This window comes from Polyodon spathula, chromosome 1, assembly GCF_017654505.1.
Source record: "Polyodon spathula isolate WHYD16114869_AA chromosome 1, ASM1765450v1, whole genome shotgun sequence".
NCBI lineage: Eukaryota > Metazoa > Chordata > Actinopteri > Acipenseriformes > Polyodontidae > Polyodon > Polyodon spathula.
Window position 1 is genome coordinate 24,669,210 of NC_054534.1, and position 12,243 is coordinate 24,681,452.

The 12,243-nt window shown below is 35.2% G+C and overlaps 1 protein-coding gene across 2 annotated transcripts in view; it reads right to left on the reverse strand.

The window, feature by feature from the left end:
- Nucleotides 1–3,135: 3,135 nt before the first annotated feature.
- Nucleotides 3,136–12,243, reverse strand: part of LOC121315938 (solute carrier family 25 member 46-like) — a 28,074-nt gene continuing 18,966 nt past the window's right edge. Inside the window, exons 6-8 of one of the 2 annotated variants that reach the window (XM_041250558.1) lie at nt 9,885–9,941; nt 8,486–8,543; nt 3,136–5,037 (exon numbers count right to left, since the gene is read on the reverse strand). In XM_041250558.1, coding sequence (XP_041106492.1) covers nt 4,459–5,037; nt 8,486–8,543; nt 9,885–9,941 — 694 coding nt within the window. In that variant the 3' untranslated portion in view covers nt 3,136–4,458. The remainder of the gene's footprint in view (nt 5,038–8,485; nt 8,544–9,884; nt 9,942–12,243) is intronic. The other variant, XM_041250567.1, reaches the window with a different exon arrangement.

Below are 12,243 nucleotides of genomic sequence, written 5' to 3' on the forward strand. Positions count from 1 at the left end.
ACTGAGACACATACACTGTATACTGAGAGGCATACAGTTGATGCACTTCAGTATATGGCGTATGTGAATATCAGTGGGTGAATTATGTCCTAAAAGCACCTCATACCGCAACAAATTTCTTTTGTACCAGTTTCGAATCCCCTCACTGATAAATTAAATATGTTTAAAAATAATAATACTTATTGACATGATTTGTATAATATTAATAATGTGCATGTGGAAATATTACGGTACATTGTGTTTCATATGCAATATTAAGCAGCGTACACTTTGGTGGAAACTGAAGCATTGCAGTGCAAGAAATGTTTTTTTTTCCCCCCCTCTGTCTTTGAGTGTGTATTATATATATATATATATATATATATATATATATATATATATATATATATATATATATATACACACACACACACACACACACACACACACACACATGTGTGTATATAACACAGTGTTGTGTATATATATATATATATATATATATATATATATATATATATATATATATATATATATATATATATATATATATATATATACACACACATACATATACCTACAGTACACATTTATATATATATATACACACACATATATATATATATATATATATATATAATATATATATATATTATATATATATATTCTATATATATATTTTTTACTTTATTTTCAACTATATACTTGTAAATAAATATAAATCTAAGAAAATATACAGTAGAATTTGAAATGCATTAAGGTGAGTAATAAACTGACTCCATTGTGATTTAGCAGTTGGTTCAAACAATTTAAACAGCAAATGCTGACATTTCTCTCTACGATTCCTTGTAAATAAATATATAACTATAACGAAGGGGCAACAATATTAATCCAGAAATAGGACAATATGTTTTTTTATGCTGGATTGTTTTTGTTTTTTGGATGGATAATAATAATAATAATAATAATAATAATAATAATAATAATAATAATAATAATAATTTCACTTGCATAGTGCTCTTCATGCAAGCATTCCATGGCACTTTACAAAAGAAATCTAAAAAATCCTGTGTCTAATAAATAATCCAGCTCCAAATAAACAGACCCAAACAAATACGTTTTCAAGCAGGATTTAAAAGATTCAATTGTGCTAGCATTTCTGACATGAATCGGGAGCAAGTACCAAAGAGGAGGGACGTTATTACTAAATTAAATATGCGATTAAAACCAAGATTAACTAAGATTATTTTTTTTTTGTTTGTTTTAAATCGCTTGACAGCCGTAAACAAGTAAAAAAGTATGCAAAAGCCAATACTATACTAATTCCATACCCAAGCATACGCATGAGAAATCTGGACAATGATACTAAATGCCAGGGGTTTTTATGGAGGAGAGACACTGACTTTGACACCAAAAAGGATTCTATCAAAGATCTCTGGGAAAGACATTGTTTTTATCTCCTGACACATAGAACATGGAGACTGGGAGTTCACTCAGTGTGTGGAGTTCATCATACGAGGTAACAAACTATGAGAATGGGTCTAAGAACAGTCATTGAAAAAAAACAAAAAAAACATTTCAAATTGTTTTTCCTTTTTTGTCATAGATTATTAACTTATTGTAATCCTTGTTGCATCCTATATCCCATTGTAGTATTATTTCAATTTACTATAAATTACTGTATTTATTATTAATCATGCATTGTAACCCTGTACTGACCTGCAACACCTGTTTGTCTGCCAAATAATATTAATTTAACAACAACAACAACAACAATAATAATAATAATAATAATAATAATAATAATAATAATAATAATAATAATAATAATAAAATAAAATCATCCATGTCAGCCATCTTGGGTCACAAGCAAAATTAAGTTGTGCTGTTAGATTTTGAGCAAGGAGTGGCAGCAACATTTTCTTTGTTTTGCATGAATTATTAAGTTGTCATTACTTCAAAAACTTTATTATGCAGTGAAGGCCATATGCCATTTGAATATAATATATCTCTCCTTCCATGCAATAAGTAAGGTATAAAACAAAATGGGCCATTCAGTTCCCATTATATATACCACGCCTGGGGTGGTAATAAGGCCCAGGGCGTCAGCCGAGGGCCTTTAACCAATCCCAGAAGCGGTATATATCATCGGAACCGCATGGCCTGAAGTGGTTTCTACTGCTTATAACATGGCTACCTGTCATTTGTGGGGAAAAAATTAATAAATTAAAACACATTTAAATTAAGACAAAAAACAGAAACTTTTATTGTGTATATACCCGCTGTGTAATATAGTCACAAATTTTATTTAATTTAATTGTTTGGTTATTAAAAAATAAATTGCACATGTTCGTTTATTGTGAATTTCTGCATCTAAAGTGCCATCTCACTAGAAACTAGAGGGCTGAGTACAAACTGGATGATGGGCGGAGTTTCAAATTACACTAAGGAAATAAGGAGTAAGCAGCTGTCTGGCCTTGTCTGGCCTTGTATTTACCTGCTTTTCTAAGAGTTTTCCTGACTGACATGAATACATTACTGCTGGTTTTAAACTCGCTGTAGCAGAGATGTTAAAACTGCTACTGTTAAAATATGTGTTTAGTCCAGCTCAGCGTTATAAAACTGGAGACTGAATACTGGTCCTTAGTTTAACTTCTTGCACTGGCATAAAATTCCCCTATGTTGTTGAGATTTTTTTGAACTTATTTCCATAAAATGAATGTCCATATTTTTTCTCTTTAAGTACATTAACCAGCCCATGCTGTATTTTTTTTCATCTTTGTTTTCTTCTATTTCATTTAGCTGTTCCTCATCAACTGTTGTGTCCGTTCTTGCTGGTGCACTTATTATTTTTTTTCAGATGGATTGCTTCACTCAGAAAGTAGGTGTTGTACCAGTTATGTGGATTTTTATCCCCAAATATATCAAAGGAAATAGATGAAATGTCAATCATTTTTGGAAGTGGTTTTGTAACTAGTAACAAATAAAATGGCATTTTTTCATGGAATTTAGAATGTAGTGGTGCGTAGTGATTTATTTAGTGTAAAGGGGCTCATTAGTATGCAAACCACGGTATATTATATATATATATATATATATATATATATATATATAGACACACACACACACACACACACACACACACACACACACACGGTCATGTGATGCTGGTTATTTTTCTAAGCCGTGTTATAAAATGGTTTAATGAAAACATATTCTGCCAGTTAATGTTGTTCGAATGACAGCGGAATGTTTTAACACATGGCCAATAATATATTCTTAGACATCCCATTTCAGAAATTTATTTGGGGAATTGTTCTCAAAAATATAAACAACCTTGGTACTGTATATCAATCAAGCATTAAGCTATACAGGCAACACATATCTAAACCAAGCAATACAACTGGAATAACTTCAGACTATCATTCTACCACAGCTTAATTACATCCCTCAAATACAGAAGCATAGTGTGGAGCCAGTGCTAAATATACTAATCTTTTTCACATTGTATGTACATTTAAAATCAGCTCACCTTTCAGTTACTTGCAACTCAAATGAATCACCACTGTCTTATCTTTATCAACAAATAAAATAATAAAAATATGACAGAAGCCAGGCATAAGCACTACACTATTGAAATAGACTCTTTCCATTTAATGAAAAACAAAACAGAAAATGAACTGTGAAATCTGAAATCAAAGTATAAAACAGAACGTGCACAGCCAGTCTGTTGCATGTACAATAGCCTCATTTGCTCATAGTGTTTTGCTCATGGTTTTGATTTTGGTTGTGTATGGGCCTTAAAAGATGTTGGTTATTCAACATTACGGCAATCAGAATTGCTACACCAACATGAACTTCATAGAAATTGGATATGTATGATTTGTATACAGTTATATCCTCTATTAATGCATGGCCAACTGCAGCTCTCCTCTCTTAACCATCAGAAATAAAAAGGATAAAAGTGTGCCAAAGGGAAGTGTACTATTTATGGTGTGGTATGTGCTGAAAAACTATAACGAAATGGGCCGAACTGTAAGGTAGTGTAGCGGTGCAGTCCTAAATCCAATAGGGACTGATCAATCACATGTTGTGATCATAAATAAAGCTGAAATTAATGTCTAAGTGTTCTGGGATGAAACACTGGGCACGAAAAAACACTAGAACAGGAAAGACTATGACATGATAGCTATACAAAAATCCTGTATATAATGAAACTTTTACAACAAAGGAAGATGAGTGAGCAGCTACAGAGAGTAGGCAAGTATACAAAAGTAAGTGCAATCAAGCACCTGAAAAAAAAAAAAAAGCTCAGTATATTTTAGCCAAATGTGGTTCTAACAAATCTTTACAGGATTGTTTGTTCTGTAATGAAACCTTTGTTTGAGCTGGTGCTTCTGTTACAGTGTCAGTACCAGTGCAGTTCCAAACCAGCAGGCTTCTCTAGACAGGGACTGATCTACATACAAGGCCTTGTTTTCAGGCAGCATTTTGCAACATTACAGAGTAAATCATTTTAGTGATCTGCAGCACAGCAGCATGCAATGAATACTGGACAATAATAGAGCCAAAGCCTTTATAAAATCCCAGGGTTCCCTCCTCTTTCTTGATTGTACTAATGCAGTCTCTCAGTCCTTCATACTGTGTATTAATAGGGAGGACTTCAAAACCCAGATCTGTGTTATCTATGATGGTGCGGGTCCCCTGGAGGTAAAGACGGTGCAGCACCGTCTCCAGTGGGTACAGCAAAACATCTGCGCAGAGATTTCCTGCAAACGTCGCCATGAGTTCAGGGAAGTACGCGTCAAGCATGCTCTGAATAGGTTCTGTGCCATCTGTCACCTGCTGCTGAGGAGATGACCTCCTTAAAACATGCAGCACCAACTTCTGGACAGAAGCGCTGACAATGTAATGGAGCACTCCATGCAGGAAGGTGGGAAAAACCAGTGCCCACAGAGGGAAGAGTCGCTTGCTGTGGGGGATGCCCATTCCAACCAATCGACCGACCCCTTCTTTCACACAGTCCAGGATTCCAGGGTCATTGCGGATGACCTCACTCTACAAATTACATATCAATTAATAAACAGCAGTAAGGAAATACACAATAAAAGGATGAAATGGTAAAGCCAAACTGAATCAAAATAACAGTCATATATATATATATTTTTTTTGTGCTGTAAGTCTTTTTTTGTTAATTGATTAAAATGGGTAGAAACCAGCATCTTGTTCTATAGATGAATATTAAATGCATCGTTCTTAAGCCTCTTCCACTTTTTGACTTGTAGCATGTCAATTTGACATATGCAGGGCACGAAATAACTGATGGCACCAGTGACAATTGCAGTAGTGCCCAATCTGCTTGCTGCAATGCCTCTCAAATTTACAAACCTTACAGCAGAAGCTGTCTGTAAACCCACCCGTCATTGCCACCGTGTTCCTCAGAACTGCACATCTGATCTACAACCCATTCACAAACTAGCTCAGTGTCAGCTGGCCCATTCTGTCACAATTCAGTTCAATTCTGTTTAACCTCATCCTGTGAGAAAATTACTAATTATGATAGTGTATTATTGTTGCCATTCTTTTTACTGTGCACCTCCCAGCACTAAGCCACGAGAAAGACGTGCTGTATAATTGGTTAATGTCCGGCAGACAGAGGGAGGTGCGCTGTTATGTTAGGCTGAGCTCAATATGACCGCGCTTCCAGACATTTTCAATTACAGGTGTTCACTGGCTGTGTCACTGTGTGATTTTTCCGTCTGCGAGTACCGTGCCAACTCAAAAACATTCAAAAACAAAGAAGGAAGAAGAGCTGTCTAAATCGGCAGTGAAGTGTTCTAGGATTGACCTAATGTTCAGGTAAGAAATGGATGTACAACAATTCTTCCCTGACAATAATAATAATAATATTAACATAAATTTCCAATACTGCATGAATGACAAGATTAGACAGAATTAAACTGAATTGTGAAAGAACAGTCTAAAAAATGCAATACTTTAAAATGCAATGATGCAGTACGCATTCTAACTCCTTTCATGTCTTTAATATACATTGCCAATTTATATAGACATTTCAACCCCCCCCCCCCCCCCCACTGGGGAAAAAAAAACAACTGAGCAAGTTGCTATGACATGGTTCAAGTAGCAGCTGTCTGGTTTATGAAATGAGTAGGAGAAACAGTGAATAAAACGCAATCTTGAGAAGAAATCTCAATTTCTGTTTTCATTTATTTTTGTGCAATACATTGTCACTACCTTACGTATTTCTGCTTTTTGACTAGTGAAACGTGTCATGAAAGGGGTTAGAATGTATGGAGCACCATTTGTGCCACAACTATCCAGCCTATTAATTTGTCAATTTGTTTGTCAATTCGTTTGTCAATTTGTGAATTGGTCAATTTGAACAACAATTCGTCCATAAATTTGTCAATTCATACAGTAATTCATAAGTGTATTTATTAATAAATCTAATAATTAATTAATTATTCAATTCAAATTTCTAATCAACCAGACAAACTTCACAACAGACAAACTTCCAACGGTCAGTCTCGTAATTTGCTGAAAACACTGCAAGCTTTCTACCAATGGGAGCTCACACTAATATTTTAATCAGTGTCACTCAAAACTGCTTCAGCCAATAATATTTACAAGGGTGTTTCAAAAGATATTTATTTAACAAAATACTTGACTCTGCTGATTTTCAATGGAACTACCAGTAGCTACTTGGACAAAGTAGGAAAACAAAAGGTAATGTTCATCCTTATACTTGTTATAAAATGATTTCACAAATAATTAACATACACAAAAACAGTAATAAAGTATATTTGATATGATATTGCTTTTAAATTTCCTGTTAATCCCTTCTGAAAGCTGTCAATAGATATTATCATCGATGACATGCGCGAGCAGAAGTAACTGTATTTACTGCACATGCGCTGCAGAGCAGGACAGTGATCAGAAAATAGCATTTTTCATAATAATTACATATTGTCATAATTTGCTAATGTTGCCGTTTTCTTCAAAAGGCCTTGGGCACATGTAAAATCTACTTCAAAAGTTTTATGCATTTTTTTAACATGGCAAAAACCAGAAACATTTCGTATGTCTCCATTGACTCTCCATAGAATTTATATATACCACAATGCTTTGTGTGCGGTGAGACGGAAAATCAGAGGAGTTGAGTATCTTCTTAAATAGAATATCTTTTGAAACAACCTTCTAAATATTATTGGTTGAAGCAGTTTTTAGTGAGGCTGGATTTTCATAGATTAAAATATTAGTTTGTGTTCCCATTGGCTAGAAAGGTTGTAGTGTTTTTGGCACAGTGCAAGATCTTTGTTGGGAAGTTTGTCTGGTTGATTGGAAATTTGCATGTCAGTACAGCCTTTCGTATTAATGAACTGACAAATGAATGAATTATTAGATTAATTAACAAATATGTTTATTAATTATTATATGAATTGATAAATTTATGGACAAATTGCTGGAGAAATTGATCAATTCATGAATTGACAAAAAAATTGACAAACGATTGGATAGTACTGGCACAAATGGTGCTCCACAAGAATGTGTATGCTTAAAAACAGCATGCCGTTTTTTTTCCCCACACCTGAAATCGGGTGTCCAGCAATGCACCATAATAAACTGTAAATCCCTTGCAAAGTCTCTCAAATGTAAACATCTAGCATTGTGTACATCCAGCTGTTCATCACTGTGATGCAGAGCACTCTCCATTGTCTGACGAAGTTTCTATTCAATTAAAAAAAAACAAAAAAACAATTGTACAGGTTTTGTAACAGCGGTTAGCAAATTACAGTTGCGTAGACCTTGTAGACCACTATCAGTATTAAACTCTAGCCATGGGTAAATCTTCAGCCAGTTTCTTTTTTTCAAATTCCCCCTCACCAACATCACTTATTTGTAACGATGTATCACTAAGGCTGTATGCTAAGCCTAGTCTGATCATGTATTAGTCAGCGGTGTGTGACAGTTTAGTAAAAATACCCTTTATATATTTTTTGCCAAATTATCTTTTGTATTTTTTCATTATGAAAGTTTGTTGTTTTAATAAAATTGATTTTTTTTATACCATTTTGTTTTTACAATGGAACATTACTCCCTATTTTTTTATTTTTGTAACAATTACTGTGTGAATCACTCAGAAAACATTGCTTCGTGTTTCTTTGAATTCAAATTTCATCAACATAAAAGGCCATCTGTATTTTTTTTTGTTTGTTTTATGAATGAATATGAAAATCTCCTTGGTGCCCTTGAGTTGGAGTTATGTTTTGCCTTTTTGCCCCCTGGAACTGCCTTGGTGCCCCTGAATTTTCATGCTCAATGAAGCCCTTCATGCCCTTAACTTCATGCCCTGCATATGCCACAGCAAAGATTTACAACATTGAAAAAAAAGAAAAATAAAAAAATCACTGGATTGCCCAAGGAACCATCACATTTATTATGGACATTACAAGGAACTGACTAACCATGGAATGTTGGTACTTACTTGAACAGTCTCAATCAAGCTGGCAGAGTAAAAAGGCATTGCAACAACGCACGTTAAACTGTGAAAAAGATAAAAGTTCATTACTTTGTTTAATTGTCACTCATAATCCCATAACAGCAATATAATTCAAGTATGTACTACTTACTGTCTTAAAAAGAGCATTAGGGGATGGAAAAAAAAACAATTACAGTGCTGAGAAAGTTTGTGAACCCCAATGATAATTATGGAAATTCCATAGATTTACCATGATAGCCTTCTTGAATCAAAACCTTTTCTTAAATATCCAATAGGGTTTATATTAATCAATTCCATGTCTTTTGAAACAAAAGGAAGTATGAATTAGACATACAATGAGTAATTAAGATTCAAGGTATATGAAAAAGTAAGTGTACCCTTGCTTTTATCAGCTCAATTAAGGGTATAATTAGAATCAGGTGTTTAAATAATTATGTAGATCTTCAGGGGTGAGTTTGGGATGCCTCACCCTATATAAAGATCAGAAACTTTGTAAGTTTGGTCTTCACCATACAGGTGTGTGGAAACACGTCATGCCATGATCAAAATAAATTTCTAAGGACCTCAGAAAAACAGTTATTGATGCTCATCAGTCTAGAACGGGTTACAAATGAGAAATGTTATGGTTGGTGAAAACCATACACTGTGTTCAAACAGAAGAACCTCATCCCAACCGTCAAGCATGGTTTGGGGCTGCTTTGCTGCCTTGGGACCTGGACAGCTTGCCATCACTGACACAAACATGAATTCTGCATTGTATCAGAAGATTCTAGAGGAAAATGTCAGGCCAACCCTCTGTGAGCTAAAGCTAAACCGAAAGAGGGTCATGCAGCAAAACAATGATCCTAAACATACAAGCAGATCTACAAAAGAATGGCTGCAGAAGAAGAAATTCAGCGTTTTAGAATGGCCTAGTCAAAGTCCAGACCTAAACCCCGTAAAAATGTTTTGGCACGACCTGAAGCTAGCTGTCCATGCAAGAAAGCCCTCAAATGTCACCAAGTTGAAGCAGTTCTGTAAGGAGGAATGGGCCAAAATTTCTTAAAATCGATGAGAGAGACTGACCAACAGTTACAGGAAACGCTAAGTCATTGCTGCTCAAGGGGGTGCCACCAGTTACTGAATCTAAAGGTTCACATACTTTTTCACACATGGATATTGAATGTTGAATCATGTGTTCCTACCACACAGAGACATATTAATACTTAATTGTAACATGTTTTTGTTATAATTTTGAATCTACTGTTTTCAATGGAACGTGACTTGTAATATAGTAAAATATTGTACAGTAAGAATAGTCGAGCCAGTAGAGTTTGTAATTGTGCTCTATGTGGAAACATTTGATGTGGTAAAACACAATGGTAACCAATTTACTCAACCTTACCCTTTCAGTATCAGGTGCCCAGCTATCCGTTTTAGATTCCATTTATGGGACAGTTCTCTACAAGAAGAACAACCACCAAATGGTTAACAACAATCCCACTTTTGTTGCCTGGGATTTGTAATTTAGTTTTCTCCACAATTATAAAATAAACCACACTTCTTTGTCTATATATGAAATTGTAGACAGGGTAGTTTTATTCAAGGTTTAGTTAGTGTTGGAAAGCCATGTTGGACTGTATAATACTGAGGTGGTTACATGAAAGTTACATGAATGAAAAATAATTTAAAAAGGCAGCGGCTTTAAAACATGTTATTTTCTTCCTTACTGTTCATCTATAGACATCACCTATATGCATAAATGAAGTTCCTGTGCAGCAGGTATACCGTGAAGGCCCCACCTGAACATCACACCCCCAGTCGAACTCTACTGTATGTGGGTTTAGTGGGCTCCTAATAAGCCACCAATAGAAAATTGACAGCGACGTCCTGATCTTCTCTAGATGCTAATCAATTCAGGATCAAGCTGAAGAATAGGTAGTTTACTACTTTTATTGTTCAGCAGTACTGTACACTGGAGAAGCGGATCTTGCATAATTGTAACAATTTACAGTGAAAATTCATAAACCGCATGCCAACAAGCAAGGAATTGGAAAAGAAAAGAAAAAAAAAAAAATGCACAGAACTTCAGACCGTTAAGAATACTGGCTTTACATTTATATATAAAAAAATCTGAAATGTGAATTTCTGCGATGTATTGTTTCCAATAACTCAAATTCTTATACACTTACCTCTTCCCCTTCAATAAACAATATTTGCCAATTTTCCTATGACTTGTGCTAGCAAATAATGTGCCCCTCTTGCTCTTGTCAAACAGAAGCAGCCAAATGTTAGCGTACCACTACATTTAAACTATATATGGTGATTTTTTTTGACATCCACGATCAAACTTGATCTAGAGAATCACAGAATACATATGCACACCAAAGTACTGTTAGCGCTAGATCTGTACCTGTATCTTCTGGAAATCAAAGTCATGACCATGTGGCAAAGTGCCCCGCCCCTGTGTGTATTTTGTGTTGTGTTGTGTGTTAATGTTGGTGTATAGTCATTGGTACACAGGATATAAACGGGTCTGAGTAACGCAAGTGCTTAAAATGTAAATTTGTATTTAGGCACGAGGATTTCACAGCACTTCACGTGCAAGTAAAATGTAATAATATGTGAGCACGGGAATTGCACTTTATTAATTCAAGTGCAATTGTACCGCGACTCCAACTGAATGATTGATTAGCAATTGAGTCTTGGTACAGCTGCATAAAAGCAGCATGTTTTCACTCACTCAGGGTTGTGTGTTCGGGAGTGGAGAACAGGGGAGAGAGAGAGGAGAAGCGTAATTATAAATATCAATTGCAACGAGTGCTGGAAGCACCAGCACCGTACTTGTTTTGTGCAGCGTTCGTCCACCCTGTTTTGTTAGTGTCTACTCGTTTTGTCTATTTCTTTTGGCCGCATGTGCCGTGTACTGTTTTTGTTACAAACCTTTTATTTTCTGTCTGTTTAATTATTAAACTGCGCATCAACGCCTTCACAAACAGGAATAACAAACATACAATGCAAAAGCCAAGTTGGTGGTACTGACATAGAACAGGCCCAGGGCGCAGAATAGTTGCACACATGTGCACAATGTGCACTAAAGGATTTCGTCAGGACCTGAAGATTTTCTTCATGTCAGCATCTGCTGCCCCCCCCCCTCTCTCTGTCTCTCTCTCTGTCTCTCTCTCTCCTCCGGTAGCTGTCTTTAAACCATAACATGAGGCAGCTTTCATTTACAAAGTGGTTGCCCGCTACTAACTGTTTACCTTGCCTCATGATTTTTTCCATACTTTGTATGTTGTAAATACAAAACTCTCATACACCACTACTCTACAGAAAAAACAAAAAACAGTTTCCTTCACTTTACTTTGCTCCATTCAGCCATGGAGATGCAAGACTGTCACAGGAAAGAAACAATAGCTAAGGGGTGTATTTAAATAAATAAAATAACAAAGAACAGGGACTTTGGCTTGCTGATACAACTAGAGTGCTGTTTATCGCCATGCATACATACTGTATTCTATAAAGCCATTACATCAATAATGTTTTAGTGCTCAATGACAAATACAGTCTTTTAAATATACAATTACGTCAATGTTAATCACCCAGTTTTCAGTTTAACGCAATACAGTTTCAGTTAATATGCTTTAACTATAAACAACTAGTGATTCATTATCATGCAATTCAACTTTTCCTCGCCAATGCAGTAATGTCAACAGCTTAAAATGCTAGTATAATTTGCCAGTATGAAATGTACACAAAAAGAC